Source organism: Schizosaccharomyces osmophilus, chromosome 3, assembly GCF_027921745.1.
Source record: "Schizosaccharomyces osmophilus chromosome 3, complete sequence".
Lineage (NCBI taxonomy): Eukaryota > Fungi > Ascomycota > Schizosaccharomycetes > Schizosaccharomycetales > Schizosaccharomycetaceae > Schizosaccharomyces > Schizosaccharomyces osmophilus.
Genome location: NC_079240.1, coordinates 2,187,337 through 2,202,637, shown reverse-complemented (window position 1 = coordinate 2,202,637; position 15,301 = coordinate 2,187,337). Strand labels below are relative to the sequence as shown.

General features: G+C 38.2%; 7 protein-coding genes across 7 annotated transcripts; 3 read left to right on the top strand and 4 right to left on the bottom strand.

Annotated features, from left to right (window-relative positions):
- Positions 1 to 533: 533 nt before the first annotated feature.
- nup107 (nucleoporin Nup107) lies at positions 534 to 3,217 on the bottom strand (the record flags this gene model as incomplete). Its single annotated transcript, XM_056183807.1, has 7 exons — positions 534 to 2,447; positions 2,491 to 2,599; positions 2,656 to 2,748; positions 2,794 to 2,920; positions 2,964 to 2,997; positions 3,042 to 3,089; positions 3,152 to 3,217. 7 exons carry the CDS (start codon positions 3,215 to 3,217, stop codon positions 534 to 536), a joined length of 2,391 nt encoding a protein of 796 aa, XP_056039696.1.
- A 485-nt stretch (positions 3,218 to 3,702) lies between these two features.
- eca39 (branched chain amino acid aminotransferase Eca39) lies at positions 3,703 to 4,986 on the bottom strand (the record flags this gene model as incomplete). The annotated part of the gene is made up of 1 exon (XM_056183806.1): positions 3,703 to 4,986. The coding sequence occupies one exon, from the start codon at positions 4,984 to 4,986 to the stop codon at positions 3,703 to 3,705; it is 1,284 nt and encodes a 427-aa protein (XP_056039698.1).
- Positions 4,987 to 7,558: 2,572 nt separating this feature from the next.
- On the top strand, positions 7,559 to 7,900 carry apq12 (nuclear membrane organization protein Apq12; the record flags this gene model as incomplete). The annotated part of the gene is made up of 1 exon (XM_056183805.1): positions 7,559 to 7,900. The coding sequence occupies one exon, from the start codon at positions 7,559 to 7,561 to the stop codon at positions 7,898 to 7,900; it is 342 nt and encodes a 113-aa protein (XP_056039379.1).
- A 380-nt stretch (positions 7,901 to 8,280) lies between these two features.
- On the bottom strand, positions 8,281 to 9,513 carry arg12 (argininosuccinate synthase Arg12; the record flags this gene model as incomplete). Its single annotated transcript, XM_056183804.1, has 1 exon — positions 8,281 to 9,513. The coding sequence occupies one exon, from the start codon at positions 9,511 to 9,513 to the stop codon at positions 8,281 to 8,283; it is 1,233 nt and encodes a 410-aa protein (XP_056039158.1).
- Positions 9,514 to 10,650: 1,137 nt separating this feature from the next.
- On the bottom strand, positions 10,651 to 11,573 carry rxt2 (histone deacetylase complex subunit Rxt2; the record flags this gene model as incomplete). The annotated part of the gene is made up of 5 exons (XM_056183803.1): positions 10,651 to 11,075; positions 11,127 to 11,235; positions 11,293 to 11,417; positions 11,465 to 11,499; positions 11,548 to 11,573. The coding sequence occupies 5 exons, from the start codon at positions 11,571 to 11,573 to the stop codon at positions 10,651 to 10,653; spliced, it is 720 nt and encodes a 239-aa protein (XP_056039094.1).
- A 1,206-nt stretch (positions 11,574 to 12,779) lies between these two features.
- SOMG_05027 (uncharacterized protein) lies at positions 12,780 to 13,199 on the top strand (the record flags this gene model as incomplete). Its single annotated transcript, XM_056183802.1, has 2 exons — positions 12,780 to 12,898; positions 13,055 to 13,199. 2 exons carry the CDS (start codon positions 12,780 to 12,782, stop codon positions 13,197 to 13,199), a joined length of 264 nt encoding a protein of 87 aa, XP_056039312.1.
- Positions 13,200 to 13,438: 239 nt separating this feature from the next.
- meu6 (pleckstrin homology domain protein Meu6) lies at positions 13,439 to 15,143 on the top strand (the record flags this gene model as incomplete). The annotated part of the gene is made up of 3 exons (XM_056183801.1): positions 13,439 to 13,791; positions 13,840 to 14,107; positions 14,157 to 15,143. 3 exons carry the CDS (start codon positions 13,439 to 13,441, stop codon positions 15,141 to 15,143), a joined length of 1,608 nt encoding a protein of 535 aa, XP_056039309.1.
- Positions 15,144 to 15,301: the final 158 nt, after the last annotated feature.

Genomic DNA, 15,301 nt, shown 5'->3' with positions numbered 1-15,301 from the left:
TAGTTCAATATTATGTCAATGTTTGTTTTGTGTTCCAAGTGATGATTTGGGAGAAAACGAAATTCATTACAGTATCAACGTACTTCTTTCTGAACGTCCGTATACTTTCAATAGTTTCTGTATTAAATAAAAAAGCAACTTTACTACTGTAAGCTCTTTTATGAGTAAGAATTCATGTTTTTCTACAAGAATTCCAATTCAAGGTAATTTACAAGGCTGACGCCAAGACAAGAATGTAACAAGTTTCTTTTAATCCTTCTACGTACAACCGAAATTTTTATTGTCTGAAGAAGACCCTGGACTTTTGAGTACCTATTCTTCCTACATAGTAAAAGCAACCGATAAGGATTGAGAAGGAGTAAAGTATTATATATAAAAGGAAAGTAAGAAAGAAAGATAAAAGTCAGTCGAGCTTTGAAATGATTATGCTTCCGTAGGATGCTTAAATGAACCAACGAATTCCGCAAGAAACTTTTACGGGAAAGAGTTTGGAACAAAAGGAGGGATTTATTTTTAATTTCATTTGTGTAAATTTAAATGCTAAAGATTCCTTCAGGAGAAGAAAGACTGTACTCTCCCACAATAGCCAAGCCAGCTGCATACTCTTCAATTCTTCCGCTTTCAAGAAGACAGTGATAGAGCTTAAGATCCTCTCCTGCTACCTCATTCGCAAGAGTAAAGCAGCCATTATAATCTTCGTTATGAAAGTAAACATTGTGAAGATTCAAAATAATTTCGGGGATATATATATTTCGAATGCGGTACAATTTACTACAGAGCTCTTTTTCTTCATCTTCATTTAACTCCATAGTTGATGGATGAAGGACATTCGCTCGAAGAAGCTCATTAAACAGCTTTATACATCTGTGTGATGTAAGTGTAAGAGACTTTTTCCATTCCTTGTAAGCAACACTGGCTTTTGTTGTAGAGGTATCATTCAAAATTGGTTCATACATTAATTTATTCCATTCTTCATGCACTTGAAAAGCTCGACACAAGGCACGATAACTCATGAACTCATACGCTGTTTGAACTTTTGAACTTTTATCGGCAGGTATTTCACCTGGGGTTAAAACATCAAGTGTTTCGGCTGGAAGACGGGTGTACAATAAATATGCAGAATTTAGTTCTCCCTTAGATAAGAAAAACCGGAAGGCATAATTTGCGTACACTAACAAATCGTCAGATTGGCAAGTTATTATTAACCATTCTAGAGTGGATATAAACTTCGTATAAACCAAGGGTACCGGGTCGTCTAGTGTTTTTAAATTAATTTCAAGTAACGGTTCAGCATCACGGGCAAATTCATCAAAAGCAAGTGAGACACTCATCAAAGCTGCCCTATCAATATCCAACTGAAACTTTTTCGCGAGCTTGAGCTGCTCAAGTCGTGAATTTGCATCTTCTATAAAGCTCAAAAAGCGAGCGTATGCTTCATACTGAACGTGATCGGAAAGGAAGGGAATGTACAGGGGAACCAAGGAATTCTTCTTTGCACTGGCTAGCAGCTCAATATACGATTGGATTATAGAATCCGAAATATAAGCATCAACATGTATGCCAGCAATCTGCATAAAAAGAAGCTGGTGAACCATAATTCGAAGGCTTGAGGGACTAGTAAGTTCCAAAATGCCTTCGGTATTTCCAGCTCGTACAGCCTCTAGCTGTTCGTGAGCTAGTGTAAATAGTCTATCAACTTGATTCAAAATAGTATAAGCTTGTAATCTTCTCAGTGGATGAGCAGCTGAGTTCCGGATTTCTTCTAAAGGATATTGATCCAAAGCTTCAAATATAGTTTCTGGACTCAACCCGATTCCGCTATCAATAGGGGGCAAGTGAGTATCTGGTTGAGGTATTTTATCAGAAAGATATACGTCCAAGTTATACTGATTCATACTGTTGTAGTATGCCCATAGAGCATCCTCCCAGGATGTGCAGACATTCAAGACGGATTTTAAATCACCACAGAGTGCGCCATACAGAGCACGCTCATAAGCATCGGTGCGCTTGTTTTTTGTTAAAGCAAAACATGCACGTCTCCATAGTTCTTTTCTTTTATTACCTAAAGTTTCGGTGTGCAGGGCTTCATCTATTACGCTGTTACGATATTCAAACGCACCTTGCAGAGAAGCGGAACGCCAATAATTTCCACTTTTCCTACACAAATCCAAAAGTCCTTCAAAATCACCAGCCCGATAAAGCGAGAATGCAGCGCGTATAAATTGGCGATCATAGTTATCGTCTTTTTCGTCAAGGCGGCGCTCATCGCGAATGTCTGCATCTGGATCCAAATTTGAGACGTTAGACTCATCTTTCTTATCTAAAATAAAATTGGAGTGTTTCCGGGTATTTTTCTTGATATTTTCACGAGTATAAAACCAACGGTTACCTCGGATTTCGATGTCAGGCTCTTGAACAGGACTATCGCGTAACCAATTGAATACCAACTGCTTGGTGTTAGATAATTTCTCTCAATATTATTTTACTTACATGATTTTCAAATGCAGCAGGATGTTTGGAGTAGAATTCTTCTTCCAAAACAGCTATGGAAGAAAACATATGTGAAGAAATAGACTCGTCTTGTGCTGAACTTCGAAACCTTATTTAATAAGTTAATAAAATAAAGAACGGTACTAAAATGATGAAAAAACGTACAAATAGATTCTCTGTATCAAATCCCAAGTGCGTAATTCCAAACCCCAATGATCCATTAATTCTTCGTCTTCTTCTTTACACGCTTTTAAATACCTAAAGAAAACGTTAGACCGCATAGCGTATGAAAATTGGACATACTTTTCTTCGCAAAGCTTACAAAAGCTTGTCAGTAATCCCTCGCTGGAGAATAGATCGTCTTTATTCGCCAAAAATGTATTTGCAAACGACTCATATTCATCTCCAAGTTCAAAAATAACAGGTGCCTCTTCAGTGGTTAGTTTTTGGAAAGCTACTCAAAGTATCCATACCGTTTGGTCCCAAAAACACAACATCGTCGTTCAACTATATACAGATTAGAAAAGAAACAATATCAGAACTCTACAAACCTCTGGATCATCTTTGTCCATTTGCATTAGTTCTTGAAAACTGGATTGCTACTCAAGTTAGTACTCAACGTTTACTTTCCAAAACAAAATAGGTGTTTTCAATCTCATACGCTTAAATCATTGTTTCCACGACTGATAGAAAACGTAGAAACATCGTTCGATACATGTTGAGACATGTTCAATGTGAGTGAAACTCTTCTAATGTGATGGTAGAAAGAACATGATGACTAGTATAGGTTACTTATGGAATCCAATTTCGAAGATCCTTGAAAATATTGAATAAAGTAAGAGAAATAGAAACATGAACATTTCTTTTCCTAATTCCATTATCCCTGCGTTTTCCAAATTTGGGACTAGACTATTATCATTTCAGCGTTATTATACACAGCAAATGAACTGAATTTAAACGTGAAGTATGAAGGAATTAGAAGTAAACTTAACACATACTTATGAACTTGAGCTGAAACGATACATACTTCCATAAACTTGATTATGCTACTGCATGCATACCAATACCAATAATTTATTCGGGTTTTCTAAAACTATAAAACAAGAGACAATTGAGACTATGTTAGGACCGACTCCTATTCACGTCTCCATTGGCAAAAAATCCAGCAATCTTATACAGGTTACTTAAACGATGGATGGATTACAGAGGTTCTTAGTTCGTGACAGGAACACTCCATGGGTGGTTAGGATCCTTACCATATTGGATATCGAGGATCCAGTTGCTAATTTGGGAGGTGATGGGGCCGGCTTCTTGGCCTTCAGGCAAAGGGACGTTGATTTCGGCACCCTTGTAATTGATAGCCTTGACGGGAGAAACCAAAGCGGCGGTACCAGCACCGAAGACTTCCAAAAGACGACCTTCCTTGGAAGCTTCAGCAACCTCCTTCATGGAATACTTGCCTTCAGTAACCTTCCAGCCCTGGGGAACAAGGCGCTCACGAGCGATATCGAGAATGGAATCACGAGTGACACCAGGCAAAATCATACCGTCGAGAGGAGCGGTGATAATTTCCTTTTCACCATTCTTGTTGATCCAGACAGTGAAGCAGTTCATAGTACCGACTTCGGTGACATAGTCCTCCTCACCGTACAACCAGAGAATTTGGGCGAAACCCTTCTCGGCAGCTTCAGCAGCGGGCAAAACGCTAGGAGCATAGTTACCACCAAGCTTGTACTGTCCAGTACCACCGGGCCAAGCACGAACAGCTCCTTCGGAGCAACAAAGACGGATGGCCTTGAATCCGGAGCTGTAGTAGGGACCGACGGGAGAAGCAATGACATAAATCATAGCATTTTCACAATGGTGAACACCAAGGGCAGCATCGGTACCAATAAAGGTGGGACGAAGGTAAAGGGAGAAGCCACGCTTATCGGGTACCCAGCGACTCTCGGTAGCAACGAACTTGCGGATAGCTTCGCTCCATTCCTTGGGATCGAAATCGGGAAGGGAGATTCTAGTGCCTGTGGACAACATGCGCTCAGCATTCTTGTTGGGGCGGAAAAGTCGGGGAACACCCTTCTCATCCTTGTAAGCCTTCAATCCCTCAAAACATTCGAAACCGTAATGGAAGACAGTGGTGGCGGGATGGAAGCTAAGATTTTGCATAGGAACAATTTCTGGTGTACCCCAACCGGTTTGCTTGTTCCACTTCATAATCATCATGTGGTCGGTGAATTCCTTGCCAAACTTCAAGGTGTTCCAGTCGGGCACAGGCTTGAGTTGGTCAGCCTTCTTGAAGATGACATTGGAAGCATCCAAAGGTTTAGGAGCTGAATAAGTAGCAGAAGAAGAGCTCATTTCACGAATGCGAGAAACGCTGGTCAGTTTCGACAATTGTGCAGTGCCTGGTAAGTGCGAGCGAAAATTTCTAGGTAAAATCATCCGGACACTTCCTGCGCACTTTAAACTCCGATTGGCAAGAGAAGAAGCGTTCATTTTATGTATTGAAAAAAAAAAAATATTAATGGGTATTGTTTTGGCTAGTAGGCAACGAAAACTACAATGATAATTTATATCTAGCTTGTCGTTGTTGAGTTCAGTTGAAGATGGTAGACCGATGAACTTGCACCACCTAAGTTTGCTTAATCCTTTGTCGTAAGCTTAGATGTTAGATGTAGATGGTGAAAAGTCAGTGCTAGTATCTTAGTACATACGATTTTTAATGAGAATTTTCCTAGGTTGTCTTATATAGATGCACCAAGGAACACCAGATACTCACTACTTTAGTAAATAAACATGGTTTGAAGATTTAAATGGAGGACATGAACAATATGACTATGCTTGTTTGAGAGTAAGAAACCGTGGTTAGGGAAGTCTCGCATGGGATATAAGGCTGGAATGGTTTCTATTCAGAATGTTGAATTCGCGGCTTTGGCAATGACAGAGCCACGTTGGAAAAGAAAAAGAACTTTCTAAATACGTATTGCTAAGAAGTGTATCGTACGAAAATTCAGCCGTTAGTTAGTAGGTCCAATAAAACATACTCATTGGATTCAAATGATGTTTTGGATGGATAGAGAAACGAAAGAGAGATTCCAAGCTTTACACGATCACCATCGATTTCTTATTTTCAAAAGAAATTAGCATGATCAAGTATGAAAACAAAGTCAATATTTGTTGTCGAATCCTTTACCGTCAAACAATTTCTTGATAGTATGTTGTTTGAAAAAAGACTGGAGCGTTTCTAAACAGCTTTCGTTTTTGCTATGTATTGCTAGTTGCACTTCTTCATGTCTTTTTGAAACCCAATCGCTTAAACAGTACCAACGGAAGAATCGGTAAAGCATCGTTTTTTTCAGTGTGGAACCCATTTCTTTTCACATTTCAACATGAACATAGGAGATTATTCCTCTCTATCTGCCATGGTGAATTGAGCGGATGCGTCGCTTCCAAAGTAATCATTCCTTTATTCTGAAGGAAATGAAGGATAGAAATGATTCGAGGAATTTCGTGAAATCCGTCATGAATAGAATCAAAAATAGGAATTGCAAACGCGTTGGTCTCAGCCATAACTGCATGATCAAACGAATAGGTTTCACGGTAAGCGCTAAGTTCATCGAACCCGATATGTTTCAAGATAATAGAAAACCGGAGGATACTGTTATGAAAAGTATAACACCGAAAGGCAAAGGCAAAAACTTTCACGAAAGTGAGCCATTGTAAGATGCAGCCATGCTGAACGCCTTTATGGGTTAACTTTCATCAACAACTAGCAGTGACAGATGTAAGATTTTTAACGTTTGAAATAGATTCTCTTCCTCTTTTTAAGCAGAACTACTTTCTTTTATATGGTGCTATCGGCCTTCCCTAGATAAAGATGATATGTTTCGAAACAGAGTCAAGTCATAAATATTTATGAGCAGAAAGGTATCGTTCGCTAGTTTATTTTCGTCCAGATACTAACCTGTTTTGAAAGCAATTCACAGTCTCTGTGAAATATATGAGTAGGTGAGCCTTTCTTTTCATTCCGTATAGACGAGCCAAAACGAAGAGTCCATCGTGTCGTCTTCTTTCGAATCCATCCGTTAATTCCTGTACTGAACATTTGAAAGCCAAATCGATAATCTTTTTGAGTTTGTGAAGCTACAGCTTAACGATTATATTTGAATCATTTCTGAGCCTTTATGAAAGAAACCTTTCTTGCAAACTTGTTTCGCGAGAAGGCGACTTGATAGTGAAAAGAAAATCAACACATCCAAAATTGCGAATGTACTTTAAAGAGACTCCTATGGTGCCAACATATACGATTTGTTTCCCTAGGCACCGGGAAAGTAATCTTTAAGCATCGTACTTTTCACTTCACAAGAATCTGTTCCTTTCCCATAGGCAATATTGAAATAAAAAGAGGAAAAATAATCATAATTATACTCATCCCCTTAAATCTCATATGTGATCGTCCAAAGTTTCGATTTTCAGTATTCTACGCTTTGGCACCGGATGGCTTGGTTTGCTCTTCATGAGTGAATCTGGACGTCAATTGGAGAAAGCATTATGGGTGTTGGGTACACAAAAGTTGTAAATAAGTGCGACAAACCTTAGACAAAGAAGCCTGTACATGAAAAGAAAGTCCTGTATCTTCGGACTCCAGGAGGAATTATCGAAATCTTTTAAAAGATTTTAAATAAAAACGCACATAACACAGCTTTCCCGTAGTGAAATCCTCTTAGCTAAAGCTTGAATTGAAATTAACGGCACAACAGTTGTCTCCTTGAGTGAATACAACCGAACTATAAAAACTGTTTTTCTATTAATTCAATATTCGTCCCTAAATTCTTTAAAAAGGGTATATATTCCATAGTTTGGTAATCTCTATATCGAAGCATGTTCTTCATAAAAACAACCCTTTAATTAATGAAAATGTTCATTCCTTCTTGATTATAAACCCTATTAGTATTGTTTGTTTTCATTTCACTAGTGCTTGATCATACCTCTACTGAAGACTCAGTAACTGCTTCATTATCCTGAAATTTTCTTCCAGAGTCCTTTTTCCCTTCAATTTACACCAAAAATGGCTTTATCACAGGCTTTCTGGGGTCTAATTGCCAAGTACATGATCGATTATGGTTTGACCAGTGAGCCAGACCAAATCTTACAAAAAGTAGAGGAGGTTGGTAAGAATATTCAACAATATGAATCTTCTTTTTTTAAATCTTTATACAAAAGAAATCAGCCTTTCTCCCTTCCTTCTCTAATTAATATCTTAACACTCATTGTCATTTTATATATGTCCTTGATCATAATCAACAGAGCCACTCGCATTGCATTAGCACTCTTCAGAACATTAGCTACTATCTCTTTTTTTTTGCTAATGGTCTGTGCTGGTGTCTACTGGTTCCTAAAGGGTCAATGATTCTTTATCACTTACAACGAGACTCGCTGTTACGATCAGTCTTACAGGCATTTCATGGACATCGTGATAGTCGTCCCATCCTCGAAAATGCTTTCAATGTAACAACGCTGTTTAGATTCTGTTCACTGTCGTACAGCCTCGTCCTTGGATTCACAATAAAAAAACATTCCACTCTTTCTATCTCGAGTGAAGAGTGCATAGGCCGAACAGTGTCCTTATAAACATGAAACATACCTTTCATTTGATACATATATATTATAATCGGTTTCATGTTTGTTTGCCTTATACTGATACAAATCATTTACAAAATTGCATGAATATCTTGATAAAAAAAAATTATTTATATTGATACCCGACTGAATAATCCTATATAGAAACGTTTAAAGCCAGTACTTGCCTTCATCGGAGTTGCGCAAGCGAATGGATTCAATTTGAATGAAACCAGAAGTCCAAGTAGGGTCGAAACCACCAAGTTCATCCATTGAAGTAAGCTTCTCATCGTAGAGACGAGCGGTATCAGACTTGCGTCCACGGACACTGACATTGCCCTTATAAACAGCAATCTTAACGACACCATTAACAACTTCCTGAGAAACATCATTAGCAGCCAAAAGCATACGAGTGCAGGGAGAGAAGTATTGGCCGTTGTAGAGGATCTTAGAAAGGTTGAAAGTAACGAATTGGTCACGCAAGGCACGAACTTCACGTTCCATGGTCAAACCCTCCAAATCCATGTGAGCGGAACGAAGAATGGTTAAGCCAGGGGTCTCGTAACAGCCACGGCTCTTCAATCCGGAGAAACGGTTTTCGACAATGTCGATACGACCAACACCATTGCGACGAGCAATAGTATTCAATTGGTTAAAGATCTTGACAACATCGGTAAACTCACCATCTTTACACTCTAACTTGCAGGGGTTACCCTTTTCAAAATGAACGGCGATTTCCTCTTCTTCATCAGGAGCATCCTTAGGATCGACGGTAAGGGTCCACATGTCAGTGGGAGGAGCGAGACTGGGATCTTCGAGAATACCAGCTTCATAAGAGCAATGAACAATGTTTTCATCCATTGACCAGGGTTTCTTGATAGATTGAGTAACAGGGATGCCCTTTTCAGCGGCATAGTTCAACAAATCAGTACGTCCAGCAAACCGATCGAAGAAAACAGGAAGACGCCAGGGAGCGATAACTTGGATATCAGGCTTCAAGGCATAGTAAGCAAGCTCGAAACGAACTTGATCGTTGCCCTTACCAGTGCAACCGTGAGAAACAGCAATGCAGTTTTCCTTCTCAGCAATCTGGATTTGACGACGAGCAATGATGGGACGTGCAAGGGAAGTACCCAAAAGGTAAACGTTTTCGTAAATCGCGTTACACTTGGCAGCGGGAAGGACGGTGTCATGGATAAATTCGTCGCGCAAGTCTTCGATGTAAACCTTCTTGGCACCCACACCCATTGCCTTTTGACGGGCAGTTTCCCAGTCTTCTTCTTGGCCAACGTTAGCCATATAGCAAATCACCTCCCATCCTTGTTCAATAAGCCAGGCAAGGATACAAGAGGTGTCTAAACCACCGGAATAGGCAAGAACACAACGTTTAACGTCTTCAGGCATTTTTTTGGTCTTGATATGTAGAACGAGAAAAAAATTCTAACTCTAAATTTTTGGGAGGTTCAATGGACAAATGATAGTCAAATTATTTTGACTAGGCGATGAGAATGCAATCGGGAATATAAGGATGTTCAGCGATAAAGTGCAAATATCGCTAGTACTTGGAATTAAGTCGCACAATTAAATAAGGCTGCAATCCAAAATGCAGTTTTTCAAGGATAGGTTTGAACGAAAATAAAAAGAAAAATCCAGAGAAGTAAAGGAACAAACGAGGCCAGACGAAGCCGCTTTATATAAATTCATAGATCAAGAAGCTTCTGATGATCACATCTTTGATCTATTCACTGCAATTTATCACCTCAAAAATCTAAATCTTATATTCTCATAGAGTAACAATCTAGTTTCGGTTATTCGCGAAACGATGCGTTGAAACTGGGCAATGAAGTAGCAATTCATACCTTGGTGAAAATTTGATTGAAAAAGTAGGACAGAACAAGGACGATGATCTCCGAATTCATAGATACCGACGATTAACTTTTTGAAGTACTTCTTAAAAAAATATAAGCAAACCAAACTTCGTCCCGACGTAGCAACTTATATTACGAGAAAACAGTGGAAATGAGTTTCGTTTCAAGTTGAGAAGATTTGAAAATGTTTTGTTTCATGACCACAGAAGCTCATTTGCGTTTAGTATGTTTGAGTATAAATTTTTCTCCATATCGCCATGACAAAAAATAAATAAAAGACACAAAGTAAAAGTAAAAGTAAGAGTAAAAGGCTCGGTAAAGCTTAGGGATTATTCCTCTGGAAATTTAACCGTTTTATAAATGATAAGGTTTCATAATGTAAAACGTCCGTTTCATCTTCATCTTAAAGTATACTTATCTGTTTTATGAAAACATAGTTTTCAAGTCCGACATCTTTTTCAATTTCCCAAATCGCTAAAAAATAATAAACAGCTTGTTTCAAACCAAAAAAAAAAAAAAAAAAACAAAACAAAATCCTGACGGGGAGAAATTCACTAATCCATTAAATGAGACAATTAATGTACAGAAAACGTATATATGTAGTAAAAGGCCCTGACGGTCCCAAGTATTCATAATCTGAAATAGAATAGAAAAACACCGATTTCCTAAAAACTTATTCATTTTTTTGAGGATCCTTATCCTTGTCCTCGTGATTCATCATACCATCATAGTTTTCTCCTTGGCAATAAGTCAAAACTTTTTCTTTAAAGCGAATTGCGCGTAGCAAATCCATTCGTACATTTGACCAACACCGAATGAACTCTCTACTTTTCTCAAGAGCTTTCTGTACAGTTTCTGTAAGGCCGTTGCATTGCTCTACAGTGATCCCAAACACCTCATGAGGTGGTTCTGTGAGAGACGGATCGTCGCCTAATAAAGCTGAAAATAATTGTTGAAGCTGAGCAGCATATTTATGTTCAGAAGAAATGCTTTCATGTGCTGAGGCAGCTAAAACGTCGAGATAATTCTGTTCAAATATGTATGCAATGCCAGGATGGGTAAAGATGTTTTGTGGGTTCGCCAAAGGAGCCATGGTTTCTAGATGTTACGATTAATAAAATTTGGGATGCGAAACGCCCGTTTCCATACCATTAATGTTGATATTGTGGTAAGGATTATCGTGATCCAGCCATTCTGGTTCAGAGCGTCGTCGATAATGTGAAATAACACCCCGTTTTGTATTTCCAATACTATAATACTTTATAAAAATTGAAGTTAATGACTTTTGTAGTGGAAATTTTCTGAAATGTCTTACATCGACGTCCACTGAAGTACCGGTCGAATTGCCCATAGACCCGTAATAGACGGATTTGGAATTCTTTTTTCGCTTTAATCCACGATTCGTTAATGATTCTCCTATAGAAGAATCTGAATCAGCCGCTAAACATAGTGTGTTAGTCAATCTTTTGTTACTAATGAGCAATTACCATCAGAATCCTCAAAAAGAGCTTCCTTAAACCTTCTAGTGTTTCCTGTTAATCATTGTTTCATAGGTAGCATGCATTCATACTCGATCTGTTCCTCTAATTGTTTCATTGATTTTGGCAGAGTTTCACCAGTCTAAGAACGTAAATATTTCGCTCTCCTTTTGTTACTTGGGTGCGTTACTTCTATGTTTGTATATAGAAACAAATGAGAATAGAAAATTTTCTTTCTTTCTCTATTTGTTTATTTATATTATTGAATAAAATATTCTCCCTCTTTATAGGACCTTTCAGGAAAGAATCAAACGTTGTGCTGATGCCAACGAAAAATGTCGTCCTGTACATAAATGCAATCCTCTCAATCCTCTTTATTAGTGTGGTAATTGTTTTTATAAAGAGAATTAGATGCGGAAATAATAACTTCATTCTTAGGTATTACTGCCCTTGCCGGAATTCTGTGTAAAAGCCCTTTAATTCACTTGTGAAAAATAGGTAACGTAAACAATGCTTTCGCTAGTCGGATTTCTTAATATACGAGGGAAACTGCTCCATTGGTTTACTATCTTGCTCCATATATATATATTCATTACATCTTTAGAATGTATCCTTCTTAGTATGTGTTTTCAGAATAAGTTTTATGGCGTACGAATTCGGTTCATTTGGTGATTACTCACATTATAATTGATTAATTTTTTTTCGTTATTATTACATAGACAATCCTAATATTTTACTTTACGATCCGATTGATACGAGAATAAAACGAAATAGAATGTGTTTCCATTTCCCTAAATTCCTCGAGAACAGTTCTACGATCTTTTACAAGTCCGAACAAACTTGACTTTAAAATAGAACTCTACATTCCATATTATCAGGTTACAAAATCCTCTTTTTATATACAAGCATTTTCCTGAATTTTTTCTATTGTTTGTTTAAATTAACATGTCACCTTTTCTATGCGTCCGTGACCTTAACCTAGTTCAGTATGGTTATAATGAGTCACAGTCTTGAGCGGTATACAGTAAACAAACAATTCAAATGTGAAATCTAAACAAAAGCCATATAATCATTTGCTTCGTAAACATCATTTCTACGAAAGAAGTCTAACAGTCAAAATTTGAAAGACAAATGAGTGATTTTCAATCAATGAAATTGGAGAAATATGAAATGAAATGGAAACCGCCAAAGTTCAATCATCTATCCTTGCTGATCCATTGAGTGCAATTTAATAGCACGGTATTCATTTCCATAGTGACAATGTCTTTTGTAAACAATTACAGCATAACAAAAAGCCAAGTTGTAAGTATTGACCGAATACAGAATGCCTCACTCATCAAAATATATATCTATGCAAGAGCTGTTTTATATTTTAGGAGAGAATGAAAGTGAACATTTGGATTCCTTGTCTCCATCATGTAGGAAAACCAGACTTCGTATTCGGTATATTGCCTTTTGAACCATAACAAGCCATAACATAGCATATAGAAAAGTATGTATGAACGTTTATTTAATTAATGCAAAAAGAAAAGAGAGGAAGGAGTTTCGTAGTAAGGTGCATATTTTACCATCACATAATTAAACCAATTATTAGCATAGTAAATATAAACCCCCAAAATTTAAAACAATTAATATGAAAAAGGAACTTCCTCATTCCAAACTGTCCATGCTCCGTGTAAAGGAAAAGCGTCCAAATGAGGGTCGTATCCTCATGGGAATGAAAGATGAACGAATCGCTAAATAAAAAGCACAAATATGATTAGTTTTTAAATAATAATTAGTACACAATTGCTTTGTGTTTCCTCACAAATTCGATTGTTTTTGTTTGTTTATTTCTTTGTCCCTTTGTTTGTTTGTTTATGTACCCGCATAACGCACGTACAAACTGAGGATGAGGGGGGCTTTCATCCTTCCTTTAACCAACACTAACTTTTCCAATTTGCCCAAGATTGAGTCGTTAAACGCTTTGTTTAATTCTGTAGCATGTCTACTCAAAGCCCTGAAGCACGACCTGTACAGGTTGATCAACCAACTATTGAACATTTGCAGCAGCATCCTGAAATCCATCCGGAACCTGTTCAAGCCAAGGAGGGGATTCCATTAGATGTAGAAGAACCTGCCACTTCTCCTGAGCAAGCAGCCACTGAAGCTGAACCAACAGCCGAAAAGGAAACTGAGCAAGCAAAGGAAGAGACTCCAGAGGAAGCCAATGAACCCAAAGAAAATCCTGCTGAAAAAAAGGATAAGACAGAGAAGGACGCCGCAGCCAACGAAACGAATCCCACCGAGTACCTCTCCGGAGGTTACTTGTACTGCCGTTCAAACGGTCTTATTCCGTAAGTTAAAAAACAAAAAACAAAAGAAATATTCTCTAACATCTATAGCCATGTTATAAAAAGATACTTTTTCATCAAGGACACTCCGATGCCTTTAGAGAATCTTAATTATTACTATAAGAAACACTTCCAAGGTTCTCTCAATAAGCAACCTGAAGATGATCCTTCCCTGAGTTCTGAGCAAGTGAACGAGTCTTCTTCTAATTCTCAAAGCTTATATGTGGATAGAATCGCCAAAGCTGTGGAAGGATGCAAGGGATTGCTTTTCTACTCAAAATCTCAATGCACCAGTGTCCCAAGTGGTATTATTTCTTTGGTAAGTGTCTTTGATAATTTCGATGTAAAGCTATTAACAAATTATATAGTTGGATGTCGATAAAGTGGAAGCCGGTAACGGAAACAAGTTTTTGTTGTCTTTCGAGAACGGAAAAAATGAAACATTGGAGGCATCGACCGCTGAAAGTCGAGATGCTTGGATTAAAGACCTCAACACTATTGTTTCCCAAAAGCAAGAAATTAAGGAGAAGCTCGAGGGTTCAAGTACCTATAGTGAATCCTTGAATAAGCTAAACAAGATCGCAAACAATTCTGGGATCAGTACTTTGGAAACTTTGCGCTCTATTATCCCATCCTTCAGGGGAAAGCCTTCTAAAGAGGAATCACCTCCATCTGAAGCTGCGGATAAGGGCGAACCTACGAGTCCTAAAGACAATGTAATTGAATTCTTTCATCATCTCTTGAAAGGAAAAGACCATGAGAAGACCCAAGAAGAGAAACCCGAAGAAACAGTTGCCGATGATGCTGCCAACGCTGCAGCAGCAGAAGAATCAACTGAGGCTCCTGCAGAAACTGTCGACCAACAACCTGAAACTACAGAGCAAGCTGTTCCAGAAGCCCACGAGAATGTTCAAGAGAGTCCAAACAAGAAGCGTGGATTCGGTTTACTCTCATACTCCAAATCGTGGAAGACTCCCAAGGTCCCGAAAAGTGCGAAGTCTGAGAAATCAGTACAGACCGAAAAAGGAGGCAAGGCAGATCAATCCTTTGAGCATACGAAGGCAAAACTTGAGTACTTACCTACCTCACTTTCTCGTAAGCTTACCGAGTTTGTGCACAAGAAAAAGCAAGACAAATCTGCTGAACCTGAAGCAGTATCTCCCACTACTGACAATGCGGATGTGAAACCGGAAGAACCACAAACTCAAACGAGCACTCCTGTGGTAAAGACAGCAAATGAAAATACCTCTACGACTAAGGATCTTAACGAGCTAACTCTTGCTGAACAAAGCACTCCAAGTGTCGTAGCAACGGAACCTAATCATGAACCCGTCGTACCAGAAATTGCTGCCTAAACTCATTTTAATCAGACGATGACTTCGTAACATAATAATATGGCAGCGGCCATTAATCTCTTCTTTCGCTTTTATTCGTACAAATAGTACAATCTGTTTGTTTTTAACAAGGAATCTATATAGTTATTGACTTGATAACACGATGCAATTATAATAAG